At 42.1% G+C, this 26941-nt stretch overlaps 1 protein-coding gene across 2 annotated transcripts in view; it reads left to right on the top strand.

The window, feature by feature from the left end:
* ANO10 (anoctamin 10) overlaps nucleotides 1-26941 on the top strand; it is a 235483-nt gene that overhangs the window by 41021 nt on the left and 167521 nt on the right. For both annotated transcript variants that reach the window (XM_019536505.1, XM_019536511.1), the window contains exons 11-12: nucleotides 15481-15672; nucleotides 17946-18074. In XM_019536505.1, coding sequence (XP_019392050.1) covers nucleotides 15481-15672; nucleotides 17946-18074 — 321 coding nt within the window. The remainder of the gene's footprint in view (nucleotides 1-15480; nucleotides 15673-17945; nucleotides 18075-26941) is intronic.

The raw sequence follows: 26941 nt of genomic DNA on the forward strand, positions 1-26941 counted from the left end.
TGGCAGGCGAGAGCGGCGAAGCGGGACGGTCCAACGCGTACCCCTCCTCTCCAGGGGACATCCAGGGATCGGGGTCCCACGGTAAGTGGCACACCCCTATCCCCTTACAATATATTTAGTATAAAGTACTTGGCAGCCTTCCGCATTAATGTAATTAACCCATAAGTAATCATGACTTTCCTCTAACCATCAACATATGTCCCCCTTGATATAGTAGAGCGAGGGGAAAAAAGAATGGACTTTCTAACTTATCTGTAATGGTCAAAAAGTCTGGCAGAACAGCAGGAGAAGTGAATTCCAGATTGGAGAGCATGTTAACCAGCAATTCTGCCAACTTGTCAGCAGCCCTGAGCTGTTCTAACTAAGTGGACTTCATCTGGCATGCATTCACTCCTTTTTGTTACTGCTGAATTAAATAGCGAGAGAAGTGTCACAGAAACCAGTCCTAACCTTTTAAGTTCTAGAAGGCTCGTTGGCAGCCACTGGCAATCTTGAAACACTGCTTTTGACATAATGAAAGCATAGATAATAGTTACAAGGTCCACATCATAATGAAATGATCCCACGAATAGATGAAAAATAATGCTCTTTATAACAGATGGTCTTGTTGGTAGCCTCTACAGACCACATTTAGATTATAGGCCCCAAGTGCACAATTCATTGTTCAGCTGGGAGAAATCTAGGTTCTAACAAGAATTCCTAAATTGGAAGCCTGTATTAGAAATGCCAACTGCAGCTCATCAAACATAATCCGTACCAGTTATTTTGGTTGCTTTTCTCAATGTTACTTGCAGTGAGTCAGTCCTGTTTGGTGTGCTCACCTGCTCCATGGTTCCATGGCAAATTTGGCCTAGCTGGAGAGGCTGGTCAGGAACAGCCTTGTGCTGCTGGCTGGAGGGACGGGGACAGGGGAGTGGCACAAAATGACAAATCTGTGCTACCTGGCCAGAGGCAGAGAAAAAGAAAGCTGGCTGGCTGGAGGAATAAGGAAAAGTCAAAACCCTGTACTGCCTGACTGGGTGGACTGGAGGTGGAGGAAAGCCTCATGCTGGCTGGCTACAGGGGTAGAGAAGAAGAGGAGGAAGGTGGGAACAGCCTCGTGCCTGTGCCCTCTGGTTGGAGGGATGGGGGAGGAAGAGGGAACAGCTCTGTGCTGCCTGACTAGAGGAGTTGGGAGCAGGTTGCCTCCCTGGGACATATAAGACCGACTATGTTTCTTCCCTCCCTGTTCTCCAGCACTTAGTACCCTCCCACATGCACCTTAGGGAGGTTTGGCCCAGCGCACAACATTTGTGATTTATGCCTTTGCCTGGGACTAGCTCAGCTTGGCAGTCCCAGAGCAGGACTTGTATGCCCACAGCATGCTCCAAATTGGGAGAGGCTAGAGTGAGACTGGGAAATTCATTGCCTCTGGCCAAGGCTTCCATGCTGGGTTCCCACAGAAATATAGCAGGGCACTCCTCATACAGCCCTGTGTGCCCCATTGCTGCCTCTGTCCCAGGTATCCACAGTTACACCCAAACAGTGGGTTTCAGCATCAGTCCTGCTGTATCCCATTATGACACTAGGATTTCAAGGGGTGTACTCTCCCAAATCCAGTGCTTAGGGACACTCCATTCTGCTGCCACATGGAGTCACTTGGACCCTGAGGGTGGTGCCCAGCTGGGCTCTGAGAGTACAACTGAAGCCATCTGCATTGAGAGACCCAGTGAGAGGGAGAAGACTGCTCCAAGGGATCCCAGAAACATCTCATGGGCAGCCTGTGACATACAAGATTGTGTCATTGCTCCAACTTGGTTATCTATCTTTATCTCCACCAGAACGCACCTCGTCAACAGAAAGCTCCCACCTGGAGCTGAAATTATGTATAGGATGGATGGAATATTCTCCAACTGCAACAGATTCAAGTCCAAAACAAAGACCACGACATAATGGAGCACCAGTATGTGGATGACAATGCTGTCATTGCTCAAGCTGAAACAGACCTCCAAACCCTTCTTAATGTATTCTCTGAAGTCTACGAGAGTATTGGTCTAACTCTAAACATCAGGAAAACTCAAGTCCTTTCCCAACCTGCTCCAAATGAAGAAACAACCCCCTCCTCTATTCAAACCAATGGAGAATTGCTGGAGAACATGGATCGCTTCGTCTATCTTGGAAGCCATCTTTCATCAAAGGCAGACGTTGATGCGGAAATACAACACTGCTTGAAATGTGCGAGCACAGCCTTTGGACAGCTGAATAAGAGACTCTTCTTAAATCATGACTTCCTTGCTGAAATGAAGCTCTTGGTTTATCAAGCTGTTGTCATTCCAACTCTGCTGTATGGCTGGGAAACTTGGACCACGTACAGAATACATATCAAGAGCTTGGCAAAGTACCACCAGTGGTGCCTTCACAAGATCCTTTGGATTAGCTGGGAGGATAGATGCAAAAACATCAGCATTTTGGCTGAAGCAAATTCCAGCAGCATTGAGGCCATGATCATCCAAAACCAACTTTGCTGGACAGGTCATGTTGTTCACATGCCTGACTCCCGCCTTTCAAACAGAATAGTTTCCTCACAGCTGAAAGAAGGTCAGCGAAGTAGCGGAGGGCAAAGAAAGCACTTCAAAGATGCCTTGAAGGCAAACATGAAGAGGTGTAACATCAACATCAACAGTTGGGGGGACCCTTGCTCAGGGTTGACCACAATGGAGGAAGGCTCTTTGGGAGGGACCTCAACACTTTGAAACAGCTTGTCCACAGGCAGAAGAGGAATAGAAGAGCAGGTGAAAAGAACATCCAACACAGTGCCCATCCCTCCTAGAAACACCTGTCCTCACCGTAACGAGGTATGTGGATCTAGAATTGGGTTATGGAGCCACTTGCAGACTCCTTGGAAGACTATCTTACTCATTCGTGAACGATTGCCCATCATCATCATAGTTACCCAAGGATGCAAGTCTCTATGTCAGTGTCACTAGCCTAAAGGTGCCGCCTCACAGGGCCCTCTGGTTACCTGAGTGCTGCTCCATCCCCAGGCATGGAAGCACCAGCTAATACAAAGCACAAGTGCTGAAGGCCACACCCTGTCAGAAGGGTAGGGCCCTGCTTATTCTGTTCCATGAGAAGTGTAAGCCCCAAAACTGTCCCTAGGTACATGGCAAACCCATGACTGTGAAGGTGTCTTCACTAAGGCTGCCACCTGTTACAGGTCTGGTTGTAAAACAGCAGTGCTATTGCAGTTAATAAGGGGCATGGAACCCTCTAGTCCTGAGGCCACCACCCTTACCAACACCACTGTGCATGACTAGTGTGCAGCAGTGTTTTTTCATACCTCTTTAAAGTGTTTACAAGATAAGATTTTATTTTATTTTTCTTTTTTAATTCTCAGCCCAAAAGATGCAAAGCAATCAAATGGGGGTGGCCAACCCACAGCACATAGGCTACAGACAGCTACCTTATATGACATGCAAGCCCTGCGCGCTCAGTAAAGGGGGCGCCGTAATAGAGGTAGGGAGCCTCAAGCTTCTGGCGACATGGAGTAGAGAGAGGACAGAATGCTTCTATGAGAGGTATCACTGCCAAGAGACAGGTTAAGACTTCACTGGCTTCATATAGCGGCTGCCAAATGATGGGCTTTGGTTTCTTGTCATATAAAATTTGCTGGGCTGGTCAAGAGTTAACCTTCCTTTTAGTGCTTCTCTCAGCATTGTCCTGCTGCTGCTCTGATCTGTAAGAGATTTGAGGGTCCCCCCCCCGCCTCCATTTTGGCAACCTCAGAGTGTAAGCTGTATCCTGACCTTTGCGGGGGCAGGAATCAGTGGTACTTTGGGAGAAGAGGGGCTTTCACATAGGTCTTACTGGATTTGCAGCTCTTTGGGAACTGTGTTTGAAAGAGTGACTTAAACTTTTAAAAACAAATTTAATCTTAAGAGCAGGTGCAACAAAGTTTTAAGAAAAGAAAGGCCTTAAACAATAAACAGCATATACTTGCCTCTCATCAAAAGGCTAAAATAGGCCTGTTTTGTCATGGCCTTCTGAGTTTCTGAGTCTGATGTCAATCAACAGTTTCTGCTTTAAACATGCTTGTTTTAAAACCAGTCAAAGTTTTTGAGCCTGTTTATACTGGTTCAACCAGCTCAGCAGGGTGTTGGAGGTGCTTTTCAAATACATTGTGTATGTTCTCTCTTATCTCTTTTAAATGTTTAATAGGAGCAATGAATATCACTATCCCTCTCTTGGGTGCATGTCCTGACAGATTACTAGCAAATTGACTCGGGCCAGGTTTATGCTACAGTCTAGATAAAGCATTCCTAAATGATTACAAACAACTTCAGACCTATTGCTTGATAACTTAGTTGCCTGTAACATTTAAAAAAGCTATATAAAAGAATTAAATGTATTGCCATTTTCTGGGGCATGTTTGTTTTTGTCATTTTGCCACTTTGGGGTATCAGTTGCCTCTTTTTAATTGTGTAAGTTGCCTTTAAGCTTTTCTAGTTTCTGTGCTAAGGGAGTTCATCAAACAAAACGCTCATCCTTGGAGAAAAATAAAGTTGCATATTGGAAATGTTACTTTTATATGTTTCTCAGTGATTGCTGTTCCTTCTCTCTCCTCCTATTGTTGGAAGGGCTGTGTATTTTTTGGGTGCACTTTTACTGATATTTCAATTGCCTTGATTTTTGTAACTAAAATTTCCTTTTTTAAATGAACTGACATTAGAAGATAGGCGTAAGTGTGTAAGTAAGGGCTCAGAGTTCCTTTGAGGCCAGATTCTGGAAGCACAGAGCTAAGAAAGTTAATATACTGTAATGTGTAGGTTCTGTATAAATAAAGTAGACAGTGGTGAATTTGAAATTTGGTCAGAACACCAGATAAGATGGATTTCTTCCTGCATAAAATTCTGTAAAATGAGAAGGGGAGCAGTAAATATAGTATTTTAATCTCTTAAATTCTATTAAAAAATATTCTTGCAACACCTCTGGGAGGTAAAATGCATTACTTGCATTTTACATTGCTGAGATTCAGAAAGCTTAAATAATTTACCCAAAAGGTCCCAGCAGGTCCCAGCAGAACTGGGATCATTTAAAAAAAAAAAATTTATATAAATGTTTTTTTGAATTTCTGACTCCCAAACTTAGTTATAATTCAGTGGACTATGGCCATCCGTTAACACCCTCAAACACTGCAGTACTTTGTGTGGACTGCCTTCTTTACCAGAAGAGGTCCAGCCACCTGGTGCAACAGGAAGGAAAATTAGCATGAGGGTGGAATAGTTGACACACATTCAGCAGTGTTAATTAGCTTGCGTGCATTGCCATACAAACATGGGTTTGTTGGCTCTAGTTCAGGTGGCAGTCCCCTTAGAGCAGCAATGCATGTTTAAAGGGAGTGCTGCTGGATATGGTGAAGGTACAGTCTAGAAATGCCCTCAGTGTATTTAAGGGCCTCAGTTTTACCTCTCATTTAATTTTGCATTCGGATTGTGGAAGTGCAGTATGACACTTGTGGTTTTCTAGTAATGAACTGTTAATGGGCATCAGAACATTTGCACAATTACATCTGTCACAAGGGGGAAGCATCTGCCTACCTTTAAACACTGATGTTTCTAGGAGGCTAGCATAGAACAGTAACATTGTAAAATTTCTAAGGACTTTCTACAAACTACACTCAGATAAAACAAGGTGATCCTCAGCCCCAAGTTCTGTGTCATACTTTATGTATTCATTATTAGGGTTTTTTTTAGGGAATATAAAATCGTAGGTTTTTAGATGATCTTATATTGGATGATGTGCCAAACAGAGAAGACAGAACCAAACGTGTGTGGAGAGATGAAATCTGTTGGGAGCTGCTGGCAGTAAGAGAAACTAAATAATAATAATGAAGTAGAGTCTTTAATTTAGAGAGAGAAATCATTGGCACATATACACAACTGGATAAGCTTTCAGTTGCATCCATTGCCTTAAAGCGCATCATGTTACTTTAATAGTGTCCTTCACTTAGCTTTATGTTTCTATAAGGAGGATGTAGAAATGGGATTCATTTTGGTTTTAGCATGTTTGCAGCCATATTCTTTTGTAGCTCCAGCATCCAGTTGAAATGTGGTTATATAGAGCACATTTTACACAAGTCCCTAGATGGGGACAATACCATATTTACGCAAATATAAGATTATTTTGATTGTAAGACGATAATTAGACGATAATTAGATTCTGTTTTCTGGACATATCATCTAATTATTGGAGGTTTGCCTTGAATTTGTCCCCCTTTCACCTCTATAACAGGGGAAATAAATTTGCGTGGGGTCCATGACACATCTACAGTTAAACCATCATCATCTCTGTTACAGTAGCCATAACTGCACAACTGCATGCCCATTACTACCTCCTTTACTGTCAAAGTCACACAGAAGACCACCTTAGCACCCTCTTCCTCACCTCTGCTCACCCTCTTCCTCACCCCAAATCCCACACCTGCTTTTCCCAGTCCTTTCAGTCATCATTGTCATAGTCATTGTCATCATTATTGTCCTGTCCTGTGGTCCCACCTCTGGACAGTCTCTGCTAGTCTTTTCTCTTCCATGTGTCCTCTGCTGTCTTCTCCTGATTGTCTTCCTGTCGTACACCTGCAACTCACTTGCTTCCGTTCTGACACAGTCCTCAACTGGGAGGTTTGTGTGCCTTCACATAACCAAGTTCCTCGTCTTCCACAGGGTGCTCCTGAAGCAGGAAATGAAGTAGTCAAAGTGGGTAGTGGGGTCCCTTGCTGCTTGGTTAGGTGTCTGAACAGCACTGCCTCTGGTGAGGGTCTTAACCCCTGTCACCATCATGAGGGGTACAGTTACTGTCCTCCACCCTTCCCTGGTGTGCGGGCTGTTCCATAGGAGCTGGTCAGTTGTTTCCTCCTTCCACCAGCAGTTTGCCTGGAGCAGTTTGGTTGGCTTCTCTGCCCTTCGCTGTCTCAGTGCCTGCATGGGTAGTGTCTGGTGGGCTGTCTGGCAGTTCAAGTCCCTGTGCTCCTTCTCCAGGTCTTTGTGGAAGATTGGCTCCCACGTTGCTTGACAACTGTCATCAGGTAGGTCCACGGGTGGCAGTCTGTCTGTTGCTCTTACCACCTCCTTCATCATTCAATGTTTCTTCAGGGTTCATAGATTTCATAGACATTAGGGCTGGAAGGGACCTCGGAAGGTCATCGAGTCCAGCTCCCTGCCCCAGGGGCAGGAAGTCAGCAGGGGTCATAGGATCCCAGCAAGATAAACATCCAAAAGTGTCTTGAAGGCGTTCAAAGTGGGAGCTTGAACCACCTCCGGCAGCAGTCTGTTCCAAACCTTGGTGGCTCAGACAGTGAAGAAGTTCTTTCTTATGTCCAGCCTGAAACAGTCATGGAGGAGTTTCTGACCGTTCAACCTTGTCATCCCTTGGGGCTCTCTGGTGAACTGATGGTCCCCCAGATACTGGTGAGCACCCCTGATAAACTTATAGGTGGTCACAAAGTCACCCGTGAGGCTGTGCTTTTCCAGCCTGAAGAGTCCCATGGCTCTCAGCCTCTCATCATAAGGTCTGTTTTCCTGATGTCTGATCAGGCGCATGGCTCTCCTCTGGACTCTCTCCAGCTTTTCCACATCCTTTTTGAATTGTGGAGCCCAAAACTGGATGCAGTACTCCAGCTGCAGCCTCACCAAGGCCAAGTACAATGGGAGAACGGTGTCCTGGGATTTGCCAGCGTTTTGGTCACTTTACTAGCCACAACATCACATTGAAGGCTTGTGGTTCATCTTGTGGTCAGTCATGACCCCCCAAGTCTGTAGCGCTAGCCAGCATAGCATTGCCGAGCCTATAAGTATGTTGCAGATTTTTCTTCCCAAGGTGGAGAACCTCACGTTTTTCATTGTTAAACACCATCAGGTTCTCGTCTGCCCATTTCCTGAGCCTGTGAAGGTCAGCCTGGATCACCCCCTGCCCTCACGTGTAGACACTTTATCCCAAAGTTTGGTGGTGTTGGTGAACTTGGCCAGTCCACTTCTGATTCCAATGTCCACATCATTAATGAAGAAGTTGAATAGTATAGGTCCAAGGTCAGAGCCTTTAGGGACCCCATTGGTCACAGTGCACCACGATGATGGACTTCCATCAACCACCACCCTAGCCAATTCCCCAGCCAGCGGACTGTGGTGAGGCCGAGGCCGCAGTTAGCCAGTTTTGCTCAGAGGTGATCATGGGATACCAGATTGAAGGCTTTTTTAAAGTCAAGATATATCACATCAATCTCTTCTTCCTTGTCCAGGTGGTAGGTCACCTGGGTGGCTAGGGCCATGTGCAGTTCGTATTTTCTCTGGAAGAATTGCAGGACATGTACAACCTTGGCAGCTACAAGGTCCAGGGCATGAGTTATGCAGTGTGTGCACCCACCAGTATCACAGACGATGCCTTGCAAAGTATCTTATAAAGCAGGCTGTTTTGGATTCTGTTCCAGTTGCCAGTATGCAGATCTGGCTCATGTACTTGGCCCCGAGGAACAGCAAGATATCTGACATTCCTTGACTCCCAGTTGGTTTAGTTTTTTACAGCATGGTCCTTACAACCTTTTCCCAACTGGAGCTCCGGAAGACACAGTTTTTCGGATTTTATGGATGATTTGCTCTGACTAAAGGAAGACCAGCGTGGTGTACAGAAGCACTGGTAGCAACACTGCACTCATGAGTGCCATGTGTACCCCCGCTGACAAGCGGTCTGTATTCCACAGTCCCAATCTCTGCTTGACTCTTGCCTTGGTCTTTTACCATGGCTTCTGTTTGTTCAGCTCCAGGTCAAACTCCACCCCATGGAACTTCACCCACAGGGCTTACAGGTCCCTGTGTTTTCCCCGTCCTAGGCAGGTACTCTTGCTCACTGCAACAGGGAGACTGGTTCCAACCCTGTTATAGTATTTACCCCCTGGGAGTCCAGGAGACAGGGTGCAGAGAGATTGTCATCAGGCATCTCTCAATCTGTAAAACCTGACACCTGTAAAGAGAAAGAAAAAAATGAGTGAAGTACAGAAACAGCTAAAAACTGCCATCAACAAGCTTAATTACCTGGAAGGGGGTGGAGAAAAAGAAGCAGCCAGTCGTGGTTGCTGCAGTCTGCATGGAGGTGCAGAACTTTACCAGAATGTTGAGATTTGGCTGTGACACCATTTGGGCGAGAGTGGGAGTACTTACTTGTGACAGGTTGGTGAATTACCTTCTTAAATAGAAGGCAGCTTATGACCCAGCCATAGAAGACTGAAAGCTGGGAGAAAATTGATGAGAATTTCGCCTTAAAGCAGACTAAATAACAGTCAGTATATTTATGAGTGACTTTAAAAATGACCTGTTAGGTTCTAAGTGAACTCATTGCAACAGAAGCCAAACAAAGAAGTTGGACAACTAGCTGATAAGAAGTAAACCAGCTGGTTGGTCCTGGACAGGGTGAAACAGGAGACAGAGCCCTGCTACAGTCATTTGAGAAATAAGTAAACTGCCTTGGTGTATATGCCAGTGACCATTTTTGTTACGATTTCTATATATTTTTTCCCTTCAAGACGTGGCAGACAAGTCTTCAAAGAAAAGCCAGCAGCATATCTACCAGGGCAGCTAAAAGATTGAGAGACGCTGTGAATACCTGTCACACTCGAGTTGAGTTTGCCCCTGCTACCACTCTTTATACCTGGGTGTGTTTTAACACTCTTTCCACTGACCACTTATCACTGCACAGGATGTTGAGGTCATCCATGTAGACTAGGACCCTTGTCTCTGCCTCCATTTCCCTGGGGATCATCATTCAGCTAACCCTGGGATCTTGCCTGAGAACCACTAGCCCAGCAGTGATCATGCAGGTGAACAGGATTGGGGAGAGTGGGCTGCCCTGCTGGATGCCTGACTCCACTGTGATCGGGGCAGTCAGAAACCCATTCACCAGCACCCTGCTGATCACATTGGTATATAGTGACTCTATCCAGGTGATGATGTTTGGTGGGACCCCCATCTTCTTCAGTGTTGAACAGGAGCCAGTGGATCACTTGATCATAGACCTTCTCCAGGTCTAGGTTCAGCACAGCAGTGTTCAGGCCTCTCTCCTGTTGGTACCACAGCATGTCCCGAGTTGCAGAAGGACCCTGTGGATCTGTTGCCCTAGCACCATGTACAATGTGTCTTCGTGGATTATGGCACCAATAATAGACTTAAAACACTCGGCCAAGACTTTGGCCGTCAAAGTTTGGGAGCTTTATAGGTCTCTGGTTTTTCAAATTCTCCCTTGCCCCCTTCTCATAAAGAAGGGTTATGAAGTTCTGATCCATCTTGGCCCCTAGGTGATCCCCCTGCAGCTGCTCCCTATACACATCCAGCAGGTCTGGGCCTACTTGGTCTGAGAAGATGACATAGTACTCCTTGGATGGCCTGTATGCCCCAGGAGTTTGACCATTCTTAAAACTGTGGAGTGTCTTGGTGATTTCCAGTAGTGTCCACATCTTCAGCAGCTTCTGCCCTTCATCCCTGCTGAGGACCTGGGAGGGCTCTTTCAGGTAGTCCTGCATGACCTCTGGGTCCTCTGGGCACATCACATACAGCTTTTGGTAGAAGGCTGCTGCTGTCTCTAGCATCCCTTCATTTGGTTGATGCGTCCACTCCTGCTCTGTCTACTAAGCTGGTCATGGCCTCCCTTTTGGCTTTCTTTAACATTCTGAATCAAGTAGACCACTCCTTTTCCTCCACGCTAGGGGGCTAGTATCATGCCCCGATCTGAGCTTTCACCTTCTGCCTGGCCTCCCTTACATCCCAACCCCAAGCTGCATGCCTGTGTAGGCTCTGCAGCTTACAGTTTAGGTGCTCGTGGTGCCTCCTCAGGAACTAGGTTTACCTTCTGCTGCGTAGGGGTGTGCGAAGCTTCGGTCACCAATTTGATTTGGAGAAGATTCAGCCTGAATCAGAGACCAAATCACCAAATCTGAATTGAATCGGGAGACTAGAAAAAACCTCCGAATCAATTTGGAACCTTTGAATCAATTTGGAAAAGCTTCAGAGATTTGGAATGCAGTCTTTCAGGGGAACAGGAACTGAGAAGAGGGAGAGGGAGAAGAGGGGGAAAGACTGACATCTGTAGCTGGCCAGTGACTGTGATCTTTCCCCAAGTCCCTTCCCAATCGCGGTGCTCTGGGGGAGGGACATAGAAACAACATACAAGCCTCTGTCTTTAGCTTTTCTGTTCCTTTTGTAAGCTGCGTCTGCCTGAGCACTGGGAAGGTAGAAGCATACAGGCTGTTGCAGGCTCCCATACCTGCTGTTTTCATCCTGCTGTGCCTTAACACACACACAGTCACACATGTCACAAGTTTTACTTGTCAGCACCTTGAGGTGCAGTTTCCCAGAAACCCCTGCACCTATCTCCTTGATACTTGACAGGCTTCATGCCCTCAGAAGGGGCTACCATCTCTACTGTTTTTATCTAAATCTGCCAAAAACTGACAAAGTTATAGGTATTTCAGTGATTCCCCATTATAGTCTATGGCTGAATCATCGAATCTCTCTGAATCCGCGCTGAATCTTCCAAAGCTGATTCAGCCGAATCGATTCGGGACAACGATCCGAATCTCTAAATCAAATCACTGTCCTCCGAATAGGCCAAATCTGAATCAAATGCTTCCCTATTCGAACAGGCCTACTTTGGGCTGTTGGAAAAAGGCCAACACTGGCCTGCCTTAACATTGGCCCAAAACTCTGCGTGGCTCCAGTACCCAGCTCTGAGGGTCCTCCACCCTGCATAGCACTGTCTGAATTCCCACTGATTTTTTTTGTCATCCAGAGGTGGTTACACACCTCTGCCCCTTTTGGACTGCCCCTCTCCCCATCTCTGCCCTCCCTGTTAGGAGACAGTGGTCTAAGAAGCAGACGGGTGTGGATTCAGCTTTTGCTACTGTCCACTCCTTGCAGAGGAAGACGGAATCTATGCACAACATCATCTGCCCCATGAGGTCCACCAGCGTAAAGCTTTCCTTGGGCCTTTGGACTCCTTGCCTGCACCCACCAGGCTTTCGTCGTTTCATAGTTGGTAGGGTCAGAAGGGACCTGAGCAGATCATCAAGTCCGACCCACTGCCAAGACAGGAAAAAGTACTGCTGTCAAACGACCTCATCAGGGTGTTCGTCTAGCCTCCTTGTAAAGACCCCCAGGGTAGGAGCCAGCAAGGAAGTTGGTTCCAGATCCTAGCCGCCCTGACAGTGAAGTAGCACCTCCTGATGTCTATTCCGAATCTACCCTCTGCCAGCTTGTGACAGTTATTTCTACTCACTCCTGGTAGTGCTCAGGGGAACAGGGACTCCCACAATGCCTGCTGGTCACAGGCAAGCTGCTTCAACAGCATGGAGGATTTTGGTCTCTGCTTATTCTGTCTTCCTCTGATACAGTTTACATCTTCTGTGATCACTGCTGGCCAGATATTGGGCATTGCCACAGCCATGTTCTCTAGGAAAGGACAGCTGGTTTTTCTTTGTTGGATGGGGAGTAAATATTAAGGTCAAATTTTTCTCCCTTTGTTTCAAAGGTGGCTTGTAGCAGCCTGCCTACAGTAATCTTTCTGTGCTGTAGAGGCCTCATTTTGTCTCATCCGCAGGCACGTGGATGCAGGGGTGCATCTATTGTAATGGGTGCGTGGGTTTTTTAAATGCGTTTTAAGGTGTGTCAAGGAAAGCTAATGTGGGATACACTCTCTCTCCCTCTCTCTCTCTGTGTGTGTGTGTGTGTGTGTGTATGTGTGTGTATATGTATATAAAAAAAAAAATTTTTTTTAAAAAAAAGTTCCCACTTTCCACAAGGACCTGCAGAAGGAACACAGACTTGAAATTGCAGGCAGCCCACTGGGCACTCCCTGTGTGTGCATGGAAAAATAACAACACAGGGCAGAGAGATGCACCTAACTGCCCAAGGCAGTCCTGCTGGTAGTAGCTGGAAATCATTGACCACCTCTTCTGGGACTGCCCACATGCATACAAAGAAAGTATGTGCACCCCTCCTGGTGGCAATGGGATTCAGAACCCTGACCAGAGAAGCAGTACTCTATGGGCGCTTGACCAAACAGCCAGGGACCCCCACAGCCCGCTTTGACCAGTTCATTTTGTGCTTCAGGTATGTCCTGTGGAAGGCCAGGAACCTGCTCATAAACAGGCACTCAGACCCCACAGTTGAGGACTGTATTAAAATGGGACTGAGTGAAATGGTCTGGTACTACAGGAAGACAGAAGAGGATGAAGGGAATGGGATGGTGGACTGCATACAGAAGAGAAGGGTCTGGCATAGACTTTTCAGAGGCAAGCCCTCCAAAGAGAATGAGGAGGAGGATAATGGTGAAGACAACAATGAATATGATGATGTGTGAAAGAACTGGACAAATGGGATGATTGAGGAGAGGGGAGGGAGGATGGAACTGAGGGAGTCTTTGATTAAACTAATGTTTTCAAGGGAATGGTGATGGGTACGTGGGCATGCGAGTGCACAGTGCGAACTTTGTAAAAGGACTAAAATAGCTTAGTAGTTAAAGTGCATTTTTGGTCTGTCAAGTAAACCACAGCAGTCACATGACAGGTTGTTAGCGGTACAGTTATATATAGTTGTTTAGGTACGTAGACATTGTTTCCTTTTCTCTTATTCCCTGTCTCATTCCCAATCTTCCTCATTTCCCTTCTTCTCTTGATATTTCTTTTCACCTTTGTCTTTGGCTGGAATCTTCCTGAAGTAATCTGTTCCCCCTTTTCCATAGTCTACTCCTTTCTGGAATTTCTTTGAAAACCTTGTTTGTTGAGTTCCCCTTCTAGTTTGGCTGCCTCCTGGGAGAGGGGTGAGGTGGGGTGGGTATGGTATGCTACTAGAGTACTCTACAGGAAGAAGAAATGATGACCATATTTTCTTCTGAGGCTGTGCTACACTGGAAATGACAATAAGAATAGGACAAGGGTATCAGTAGAGGGAGCAGAGAGGGAAGCAGCGCTGGGAGTAGCCTGCAGTAAAGGTGGGGGTAGGGATCGAAAGGGAAACCTGGCATACTGCCTGTAGCACTTTGAGTGAGTGACAGCAGGGACAAACATGTGACTGTCACTCCAGTTGAGTGACGCTTGGCAAGTATCCTTAAACAGGAATGAATTAAAAGTCAGAGTGTATATAAAATTTTTCTATGGGTAAGAATCAGTATATTTAAAGGTTGGGTGGCTCCCCTGGGATGTAGTCTACAAATTAGCATAGCTGGATCTGATTAGCTATATGGGTTAATAGCGAGCTTGACTGAAGGATGCAGCTGAAGGCAGCCATCCTCTCATATTTATGTGCTGATTTTTGTGCCTGTAGGCTTCTACTGCCTCTTTGTGTTTCCTAGAAAAAATACATTAGATGCTAGGGAGCCCAGCCAGGCTGACAGCTAAACTGTCAGCAGAAAGAGGTTGAAAAGAACCATGCTACTGATTCAGAACCAAAATTGTTTTTCTTTCTTTTTTAATGTCTTTGCTACATTTACTTAAAATGCCATCTAAATTTATATTTTCCCTTATCATATATAACATTCTAAGCACGAGAAAGTGTTGCATAGTAAAAATAACTAAATTGGGATCCAGCTAATGCTTTTTCATGGGCAAGAAGCAAGCATGACAGTTCTTTTGTTAAGTAGACATTTTTTCACATAATGTTTTTATGGTATTTTTGACTCAGATTACATGATTTCTTTTTAAATAGTAATTTTTAATAATTCTTTTTAAAAGCAATGTATTAAGTATGAAATTTGCCATCATAAAATTATTATTAAACATGTAAAGGTTGGTTTAAAGGTCAGATGTTGTGTGGTGAGAACACTTCTTGTATTTGTTCAATATTCTGTTCAATTGCCAGTGCTACTTCTGTCTTGTTATTTTGCTGTTTCAGCCTTTGTCCTCTCAAATGCATTGTGGGTTACTAATTTTGTTTGTTGATCTTGAAATGAAGTATCTTAAACCCACAAAAACCATAAATAAATCACGTTTATGAATCTATAATCTCCCAAACTGTTAGGGCTTTTCTTGTTATACCAGACTATCTTAAGGGTTTTGTGCTGGTTTAAATCATGGTGACAACATTTTCTTACTAGGTGGTTCTCTTTTAATTAGAATTTAACTGAGGTACTTAGAAGATTCAGAGTGTTTATAGGATTAGTTCATATGTTTTATATCAATAATAAATGTAGCTATCAGTAATATTGAAGAACGTTTGTTAGACTAAAGAGCAAATGTACCCCTAAAGAAGCAGAATAATTAACTCCAAATTAGACTAGAGTTGATCTAAATACTAACTTGAATGGTAAGTACTTTTATTTTTTTCTCCTGCTGCTAATTCCAGAACATATCCCAAACTTCCTGTTTTGGGGTTAGAAAGCATTTATTTGGCTTATGTGTTTTTAATACTGGTTTTCATCATATGTTGTGTAGAAATGGATAAAATGTTCTTATTTTGTCTCTTTTCACAGGGTACCTTTGATGATTACTTGGAGTTGTTCTTGCAGTTTGGCTATGTGAGCCTTTTTTCGTGCGTTTACCCATTAGCGGCTGTGTTTGCAGTGTTAAACAACATCACAGAGACTTATTCCGATGCCTTAAAAATGTGTAGAATCTTCAAACGTCCATTTTCAGAACCTACAGCAAATATTGGTGTCTGGCAGGTAACTATTTTTCACCTGGTTGTTTATTGCTGTGTGAATGACACTAGGAATTGATGCCCCTACCACCCCCCACATTGCATCTGCCTCTTGTGGCTAGGGGGCAGGCAGGAGATAAAGACTGCAAGAGGCAGAGATGGTGGTGAGGAGGCAGTGGCAGGGCAAGGGGCAGGGGTCAGGCTACTTGCCTCCCTACCATCTGGCCCTCCACTGCCTGCTCCCCTGCCACTGCTTTCCCTGCTGCAGTGGTGGGAAGGATGAATTTAAGACTACTCTCTAATAATTAGATTCTTTATATGGAAGATTATAACACATTTGTAAATTTTCCTTGCATAGAATCTAATTATTGAGGGGTCGTCTTAAATTCAGAGTCAACTTAGATTTGGATAAATAGGGTATACATGTACATTCAGTGGGGCAGAATTATAAGAGAAGCACTGCAATGTTAAATAACATAGAGGGGTGATGATGGACAACCGTAACATATATAAATGAAAGTGCGATAATATTTTAACACAGCTTATTTTTCTAAGCCAGGTCCATACTATGGACATTTGCTGGCTTAGCTATGTTGATCAGAGACGTGATTCTGAGTGACATAGCTCTGCTAACAAAGCACCTAGAGTAGATAAAATCATGCTAGTAAAATTGCATTTTCGCTGATATCGTTTGTTTTACTTGCATTAGAGGTGGGAAGGGGCAAGACTGGGCTGGAAGAAACTGTTCTAAGAAAAATATGTGGATTTTTTTTCTTTATTTTCAGTTTATATGGTTCATTTTAACTAATAGTGCAAATGTGATAAAAATGTTACTCTGTGATAAAAATGAATATAGATTCTAGGGTTCAGTCATTTATTTTGTGTGAGTGAAAGGAATAAGGAATTAGCTGAAGAGTTTTCTGTGGAAAGGACATTTGAATTATTGTATCAGACAAGCAGAGTTAGTGCTTTGCTGTCAAGGTGAACATTGCTTCTGCTGATTCATCAGAGCAGTCATTACATTTCAATGTCAGTCTTTTTTACTCACAAGGAGATTTCTCATTTACAGGGTCAGTTTTTCAAAGGTAAGTGTTGTATAGCAGGCAATTATATCTGTGTACACATTATTTCTGTATGCTCTTCAGACCAGGAGCTTCTCAGAGCAAGATTCATCCTTTTTGAATGTATAGAATATATTAAAATACCTGTGGGTTATACCAGAAAATAAATTACAACATCACCCATCTCAACACCATGCAAGTCATGCACCTGTATATTCACACATGAGACCAGTAAGTCACCTGGCTGGTGTGTGCATGCAAATACCCAATTTTGTAGGTATTTGCGATTATGCATGCTTAACTGTATCTCATAATGTTCCAACAAAATTTGGCATCCAGAGCCAATTTAAAATCTTACTCTGCGTTGCCATGGTTGGCGACATTAGTTTTCTGTCATCTAGTAATGAACATTAAGTCAGTGTTTTGGCATAGAATGTTGACAGTATTCATTTTAGTATTATTGAACTCTGAAATACTTTAAATTAAAAATGTCCTTTGGTATTGTTTACTTTAAAAGTTATCTTGCTTTTGGAATGTGCTATACATCAGGGGTTGGCAACCTGTGTCTTGTGGCCCTCAGAACCACTGGATCTGGCCCACAACATGGGGGCTTTGGCTTTAGGCATCATGGAGACAAGGGCAGGCTGTAGCTAGGTTTTAGTGCCTGCCCATCTACATCTGACTCCAGGTGAGTCATTTCTGCTTGCAGCCAAAAAAAGTTGCCTTTAAATTCTGGGTCAGTTGAGGGTACTAGAGATATCATTCTGTTTACTTTTTTCTATTGGAGTTAATCCTGATTTTTTTTTTTTTTTTTTTAGGAGACAATTTCATGTCTCACAAATTTAGCTGGTGGGATGAGTTTCAAGACCTGTTAAATTCTATCATATTATGACAAATAACCCTTGTGTTTTCCCCAGCAAAATATGCAGGGCAAAGGTTAAGCTTGCAGAATGTCAGTGATGGATCCTGTATTGGTATAAGCCTTGTTTTGGCTCTTACCCATTTTAGAGGATTTATGGACCTTGTTTATTCATTTTAGATGAGATGTTGATAGATTCTAGACAGAACCTCTTTAGTTCTTTATTTGCCAGAAATCAAAGTCTGAGAGAATGGGCAGTACATTATTTTTTAGCTTTGTTCAAAATCTGATGAAAGGGCAGAGGTTTTGTCTTAGGTCAGGGGACTCAGGAGGTAGACGTTGTTTGAAAATTATATATGTATTTTTGTTTTATTTCAGTTGGCTTTTGAAACCATGAGTGTAATATCTGTGGTTACTAATTGTGCACTGATTGGAATGTCTTCGCAAGTAAATGCCATTTTCCCAGAGTCAAAAACGGACCTCATTTTGATTGTGGTATTGGTGGAGGTAAGTTTTAAGCTTTAAATATCTGCATGGATTTAATAGCAAATGGCATTTACAACAGTGAAAGTTTTAGTATTTCACTTGTCAGTAGATCTTTTTCTTCCATTTACGAGGAAGTAGAAATTCCAGGATTACAACTAGTGTTTTTTGGCATTGTAAATCATTGTAGTTTCATCTTTTGATGTTGTGCTGCTGCTTTACATATTTGCAAAGTATCATTTCCATAACCCTCTTTTAATCTAGCATACGTTCTAGAAAGATACCCAGTCCAGTGTCATTCAAGTAATAGTCTTCACTAGTGCTTCTCCTCCACCCGCCTTTTTGGAGCTAATAACCTTTCATTTCATTTCACTGTCACAGTTGGCAAAAATAAAATAATAATGTGGTAAAAATAAATAATAAAAAAATATTCTGGTTACATAGTTTTTAGGAAATTGGTTTCCTTTTTATGGCCAAAACTTTTAGGTTGCTTTTGTGAATGGATTCAATTGGATAGTGGCAGAATGATGTTCTTTTTCTCTTTTTTTGTAGTACCTACCATCTTGTGTGAATGAGTCTGAGTTTTCATTTAAAAACATGTTGGCATATTTAAGCATTACAAAATTTACAGTTGATTCAGCTCTTGGGGTTAACTGTTGAATCTGCATACATTCTGTATAGTCAGACATTAGACAATTTCTGTTAAGAGCACTGGCAGCATTAAGTGTGAAGTCTATTGTTGACAGGTTAAATGTAAACAACAAAACTATTATGGTTGATCACTGTACACAAGTGGGAGATCATACTGTGAAATCTGCACAATCAGCTCTGACTGGAATCTCATGTTAGTGTCAAGTAGACAGTTAAGTTTCTAGGTAGGCATTTATTTTTGGAGTACACTTCAGGAGAGCACCACTACTAGCCTCTCAAAATTTAATTGATGTTTTATGCATTTTTAGAATAGAAGGCAGGACCTCATTGCATTTGCTCAGATATCTCTTGCACCACCACTTTAATAATATCTTTCACATAATCCTGTTCTATAGAGCTAGATTATAGCAGAAAGAATGAATAAATGAAGGAGAAAGATTTGAAAGGAAATGATAAGTTGATATTGAGTTATTCCATATGCAGCAAGAGGCTGCTGAGGGAAGGGTGCCCATCTCAGAATCAGCAGAATGGCGTAAAGGGACAGATCCCAAGTTGATACTGTGTGAATAAAGAATGTGGAAAGAAAAAACAAATACAGTAAATGAGATGAGAAAGGTTCCTTCCTAAGGGAAGACAGCCATTCAGATAAAGAAAAATCACCATCTTAAATAGCAAAAGTTAGGACAGAATAAGCATCCTAGATGTCTGCTTTGTATAGATATACCAATCCATTGATACAAAAAGTAATTTGTACAGAATTAAAAAAATAGAGTTGGAAGGGATTTCAAAGGATCATCAAGACTTGGCTTAAGACACAACTTGTCTGAATCATTCCCGATAAATGTTTACCTCCTAGAGCCAAACAGGGAGATTTTTTTTTTTTGTTTTCAGAAAATTCATTTTTATATTTTAGTAGTATAACAAATACTCTTCAAATTGAACATACTTTGTTTACACAATAACATTTGACAGTATTCAGTGCTAAAATCAGAGTTGTACAAAGCCTTTTTAAGCATTCTGTACCAGGCCCTTATACATGTGTGCAAAAGAAAATAAAAAAATCCCTGTGAACTCTGTTGCTCCCTACTGTTTCTATGGGAACAACATTGTAACAGCAAAATCAGACTAAGTGCATTTAAAATAACCAGTGTTTCCAAAGTGTTAAATCAGTAGTTTTAAAGCAGCTGACCCACTTTCATCAATACAGCATCTGCTTCCATGGCAACCTGATTTGAACTAACAACTAGCAGCAGAGTTACTGAAACTCTTCTTTCACTTGTGGAGAGATGGTGAATGAATGCGGCAAGTTCAGTTTTCACACAAAGGAGTAAAAGTAAATGCCACCATTGCCTGATGCAGCTTAAGAATACTTACTGGCCATAGTAGTAATGATGGGGGGGGTTCCTTTTTTAAAAAAAAATTGTTTTTAAGTTCATTGCCCAACTAATTTGTCTTCGCTTGTTAGAGAAATGTGCCCTTTTGACGGATTCTAGGAAGTTTCTAGAAAATGAATATCCATTGAGGCCAGTTGGCTACCTACTTTCTTATGGGTACAGGAACCTAAGGACATAAACGGGAGAAATCTTCAAATCTATTTGAGTTTTTTTGAACCAATTTCATAATATGCAAGGAACATCTGTAAAGAAGTTTGGCACAGGGTGTGCATGTATATACATGGGTCAGTATGGCTCTATGGTAAGTAATAGTGTCTTTTTTTTTTTTACTTTGAAAATTGGCAACATAGATCCTTATTCCTGGTAACAACTGCATCGTAATTCCTCTCTAAAATGTCAAAAGAGTAGTTGCAGGACTGCTCTTCCAAAAGATCTTCAGATCAAGGCCAGGGAGTTGGGCAAAATAGCATTTTATATACAACTTCAGTTGTAAGTCTTGAACAGTTTGTTAATGAGGATATTGTGAATGCAAGCTTTGAAATCTAATTTAGGTAATGCAAGCTTTGAAATCTAATTTAGGTCTAAATGAATGTGTCCTAATCTCCAGAAGTGAATCAATATGCACTATGTCTATAGCAGTTAAATGTAAGAAACCATTTTGGACAGGTTTTTGTGCACAGGTGGATTTATTGTTTGTTTTATTTCCATACATCATAAAATGTGTGGGCACTTTGGGATCAGTTTGGTTGTATTTAATGGTAAACTAAAAGTCCTTAAGGGCCCTTTTGATATCTATACTATGAATCTATACTGTCATTTCCAGGATATGAATGTGGTTTTGGGAAGAATATAAACAAATTAATGCTTTGTTTTAGATGAAAATTAAAGACCACTAATAATTTGGGAGGAAGGACACATGACTATAAAACATGATGTAAAGGATCAGGCATCTCACTATCTGGGCTTTTATGAGAGATAATATCACAACAATAGTTCCATAATAATGTAAGTAATAATAGGAGTCCTGAGAACTTTGCCAAAACCATCTTCAGTATTCTGATGGAAGAGATTCACACCTTGAGCAGGAGAAAATACAGCAGTCCTTTCAGGAACGTTTTTTTCTCTAAGACAGGGAAAGATTCACTCTTTGATCTACAGTAAAAACTATGGGAATTTTTGCAGATTACTTTTAAGGTAGTGTCTATGTGACAGGGGGCCCAGTTAAGGCTGGCTCTCAGCATCAGCCTGCCCACCTGTCTATGTAGGGCAGTCTGCCCAATCTCTCCTGCCATGACTTGCTGGTCCATAAACTGGTGTAAAATGTGGGAGGCCACCCATTTTATTTCCCTGATGCCAGGGGGCATTGTGCAAAGCTTTACACCATCCCTACACCATTTCCCATGCCTCACAGATGACATAAGTTGATTATAACTCCAGCCTGAAGCCGAGCCAATTCTGCCCCTTGCTGGGCCTTTCACATTCTACTCGCACATTCGCCCCCTCTGACAGGGTCACAGTCACTTCATCTCACAGGGCTTCTTACATACTGCCCCTCAGTGGCCCATTCAACCCACCCTGCTCCTCCTGAGTGACCCCCTGGGCCATCAGGCTGACCTACTCTCATGCTGGCCCATGCACAGGCAGAGCTTTCGGGTCACTCGAGCAATCCCTACTCTGCAAAGCACTGACTTTATGCCCTACCCTGGGCAGAGCTCATCCTTTAACCCCTTGCCAGGCAACTTGCTTCTGTTGTCCTCATGTCGGGGTTGACCCATGTACTGCCCTTCAGGCTCCCCCTGCAACCCTACTCAGCACACCCCTCGTACAGCCCTTCAGGTCACCCTATGCAACCCTATTCTGTACCCACCCTACACCCGTTTTGCATCTCACAAAAGAAGGGAGTAGGTCATGTTTCACAGTGGGTGTCTCACAGCAGAATTCCTGGCTGTGCTTGGAGTCCACATAGGTGTGGGCCTCTGGTTATCTTTAATGGAAATAGAAGCTTTTTGTCCATCACAGCTCAATCAGTTTATGATTGGGACCATAAAAACTGTAGCCAGTTAGTAATGTAAAGCATACATTACCAGTCCTTGCTTTGTTCTGGTACTGTAGCAATTCACATAGAGGAAGCTTATTGTATTTTAGACAGGTGTATACCTAGGGATCTACCTACAATGTGTGTGTGTGTGTGGGGGGGGGACTTGCCAGTTTTTGTGGATCATGGCATAAAGTTCTAATTCCATAGTCTTTTTGCAGTGACCTTACCTCTTGGTACTGATTGGCAGAGGCACCTTGGGGATGGGGACAGATGGACAGGGAGGCAGCTGCCATGTTGGCTGCTGCCTGCCCTTGGCACTGATTGGCAAAGAGGTCCTGATAGGGGAAAGAGGCATGAGGGGGCAGTAGCCATCTCATCTGGTGCCCTTCATGCTGCCCTGCTAGCTGGCATCTTCTCTTCCTGGCAGTGAGGACCGCTGGCTCCCACTGGGGAACCAGCATTTTATTTTTATTCAATTTTTTTAGTTGTCAATTTTTGTGGACAAACCCGGATTTCACGGTTTCAACAAAAATGCTAATTAAGTAGGTCCCTACCTATACCCCACCTGTTTACAACAAACAGCTAATAGAATTATCCAGTCTCCATCTGCTTACATCAAAAGTAAAAATGCAGGAATACCAAAGTACATTCCATTTTAACTGCCATTTGTCAGAATTAAAATGAAAAACTTGAAAGTGTAAGACACAAATGTAGAGCTGGTACAGAAGATAATTGGGGACCTACTTAAATCACGATGAGACAAAAGGTTTACGTGAGCTGCTCAGAGCTGCTTCTGCAGGCATTTTGTGGTGACCCTGCCCCTTTGTGCTGATTGGCAGAGAGGCCCTGGCTGGGCGAGGCAGGAAGGACAAGGGGGAAGTTGTCATCTTGCCTGCTGCCTTTTGCTGCCCTGCCAGGTGGTGCCTTCCCCTTCTGACAATGAGGACTGCTGCCTTCCACTGGGGAGCCAGCATTTTAATTTTGTTGATTTTACGGACAGTCCCAGATTTCGTGGTTTCCATGAAATCTGTGAGACTGCAAATTAAGTAGGTCCATAAAAGATAATTATTTTAAATTCAATTCAAAGATAATTCTTAAAAATAATTTCTAGGATAAAGGTTATGCAAATTTAGCTGGACCCTTAACATAAGGGAACAAGTATCACGGGTGTTTGGTTTACAATTTAGCAAAAGGCCTTTTTCCTTGTTAACGTAACAGCTAAAATTAGGTACTTAAACATATATTTTTAAGTAGCATAACCTAAAATATATGTCCAATTAGCCAATAGAATTGAAATCTATAATGGTAAACAGATATGCCAAATGTAGCTCATACAAAGATACAAGTGACAAGGACAGGAAAAAAATGGGAAATTAAGTAACTGAAAATTCTGTTAAACATAAGAAGTAAAGAAACGGAACAAAATTCAGAACAATAATTAGTCCTATTCAGATCAATGATTCTTCATTTTTACCCTAGTATATTCCATTGATGTTAACAGAGTAGCACCAGTGTAAAGCTGGAGTAAGACAGTGATGAATAGGGCTAAAGTATTTTTTTGTTGCTTTTTCAAAAATCATAATAATCTCTTATATCTAGAGAAGGTACATGTTTTTCAGATTGCAAATATTCCTTTAAAAATATGAAGCCAGTGTTTTTCACATACAGTTTTGGAGTTACTTCTACATCTTCTAGTCAATTGAAATATAGGTTCTTTTTGTCAATTAATTATCTTACTCCGTCACCCAGGGGGAGTATTGTGACCACTTCTGGAAAGGTTTGGGCAGTCGCATCTCCTCATTAATGCAGTATTTTTTATGTCAGTTGTTAGTATTTGCTTTTCTGTCTCAGGCTATTGTTTTCTGTTGCCAGAGGTTAAGGCAGTTTTGCCTATCTCTATTCCCATAGGTTGCATTTTTGTTTGTTCAAATTGCATAAAATACCTAAACATTTTTTTTTATATAAAACAAGAACAATAAAATATTGTTGGTTAAATTATATTTGGTGTATATTTATATTAAACTTATTTCTTTTTTGGTTTTAAATAATGACTTTAAACATGTAAAAAGATATAAAACTAGCAGTTGTATGTTTAGATGCTAAACTTGGAAGCTAAAGGTTTGGCTTTAATTATATATACTTGTATACAAGGTACAAACCTTACTGAAAGCTTTGAATCTTTTTGACTGAATAATTAATCAAGTTATTCAGCAGGTATTTTAGTTTCGTTTAGTAGATATCGGAGCCAAGAGCCGTCTGTGCTTGCAAACATAATGCAAAATTGAAAAATTTAGGGAGATAAGTAGAAAAAATGCAGTTTATGGAAATTGTGCAATTATTTGGTTCAGTGACATATACATATGTAAATCATTCTGAAGCATTACTAATTCAGAATGTTAAGGAAGGTTAATCAAAACCACTAGTGATTTCAATTAACATACTGTTTTTATTTATGAGTTCCTTTTATTTTAGCTACAAATAAGTCATTCTTATAAAAAACCAAGCCCTAAATCCTCCTTTAAAACACAAGCTCTTCATGTTTTTATGTATTTTTATGTGGTACAAAACAAAATAATTAAAATGTATTACTATATGCTGGAAAGCTAGGCCACTATAGTCCAGTTTTTATGAGGTTACTATGAGGACGGGAGAAAAAATAACTTACAGATATTGATGCTATAGTTTCAGACTGCAGGCTTGTTAAGTACCACTGCCAAACTGAGTATCATTTATGCTGTGCCTCATTGAAACTTCTACATGCTACATCAGTATAAAAGCTTAATAATGAGTAGTTTTAAAATTACCATTCGATAAGCTTGAATGACTAAGATACCATGAATTTTGAAACAAGTATTCAAGTATGTATAATATCAATTATACACCTACACTATATGGTAGAAAACATTTTTAAAATTTTAAATCAAATTTGAATTTATAGTAGTTAAGTCCTTTTAATCATTGAAAAGGAGGATAGATTTTACTCAGTTCTTTTTTGTAATTCTTATCCCTGTAAGGAATTCGGTCTTTTCAAATAGGAGAATAATCTTGGTTTGATTTATCATTTTAAGTTGATGAAGTTGTTGCTGTTGAAACAGTCTTTTGAGGCCATGTTGCTAAGGTCAAAAAAGACAATCAAACTATAATGCTAATTATTATCTAGAGTAAAATTTCATTTTTAACAAATATATTCAGGGGTTTATTTTAGATCTGTTCACTGCCATCTAGTGTTTCTTGAGATATTTGTGCCAATTACTTGTGGATTTGTATTTATTTTGCATTTCAATAGTAATGATTAATGCAGTGTAGCCTAGATGAAAGGGGAGAAGGATTCACATCAAAGAATGCAGAGTCTTGAGTAGGTTTTCCAGGTGATAGTGTTATTCCATAGTAAAGATAAAGTGAAATTCCATTCTGGTATTACTGAGGTGGAAAGTAATTTCCCCCTGCCTTCCCTCCACATCAGCCAGCTTCTGTTTTTAAACACTAAAGCAGCGGTTCTCAGCCTCTTTCTCACATCATCCCACGTTAGATCCATGCCCACATACCTGCTGCTAGTTAGTCATTGTAATGCTTACAGATGTAAAAAAAAACACTTTATGCTCAGCACGCCCCTGCGCCAGGTGCAGTGCATGCACAGAAGAGGCATTGTGATAGACTGACCCAGCCTGTCCATTATCTATAGATCATGCACTTCTGTGGTGCTTTGTGGCACTTTTATCTAATAACTGATTGAAAAAAACCCACTGAAGAATGTGGTCTATTCAGACACTGGGGAGCTGGGTCCAAGTAATGTGCTTCTTCTTTCAGTAAAGAGCTTGCTTTTTTTCACATCTGTCAGCAACTTTAATTACAAATATTGTCCTGTTTGGTACTACAGGTACCCATAGACTTCATCCAGAATTGATGCATGTTTCCTTTTTTGAACGTGATGCAATTTTTAGCATAGGTACTCCATAAACATACTTTTAAGCAGCACTTTGGCACCTACTTATATATAGTATAAACTATGCATGATATTTATTAGTTCAAGGCCAGAGTCTCATGTTTTACCATATCGTTCATTGGGCTGTGTTCCAACAGGGTCAACAGTGTTTCGAGCCATGGTGACCCCACAGTTTAGCACTGCTCAATGTGTGTGTGAGTACTCCAGATTACCCCTCCCCCCATATACACAAAGGATCCATGTACTAATTAGGTCCCACACGTGACTAGAGCTGGTGTACTTGTCACAAATCTTGGGATCCTGCAAAAATTTATATGTAGTTGCCTGGTTCGACTTCACCTCCAGGAGGGTGGGGCCATACTAATCATATGTGGCAAGCAGGGGGAGGAGGAAAGGGAGACAGAGGGATTCTAGTTGAACTCATTGGGGCCCCGTTTCATGATATTTGCCAGTCATTTAAGGCTGGTGAAAAAACAGGAATCATTGTTAATGGGAAAGAAAGGCATAACTCAGCTTTGGAAGTGAAGAGGAAGTTGAAATGTATGCAGTGTACTGGCTTACCACGATGTGAAAAGAGTCAGTGCTGAGGGTGACTTCCTTCAGTGTGCCCTGCTATATACAGTGTTCAGATGGGCTGCACTTGTCTGTCCTTGTGGCTCATGTCATCTGGAGAAAAAGTACCTGTTTGCCAAGGAGATACCGTGATCCAGTAGGAGGTTCTCCTGGCAGGGGAAGCAGTGTGACCACGTAGGCGAGCTCCCCAGGGTACTTGTCTCTGATATGTCCTCCATAGGAGGTCTATATTGAGCAGATTCTTTTTGGTATTGGGTGGTGGAACCGGAGCGTGCTCCATCCACTCCATGCA

This window comes from Crocodylus porosus, unplaced genomic scaffold (assembly GCF_001723895.1).
Source record: "Crocodylus porosus isolate Cpor-Errol unplaced genomic scaffold, CroPor_comp1, whole genome shotgun sequence".
NCBI lineage: Eukaryota > Metazoa > Chordata > Crocodylia > Crocodylidae > Crocodylus > Crocodylus porosus.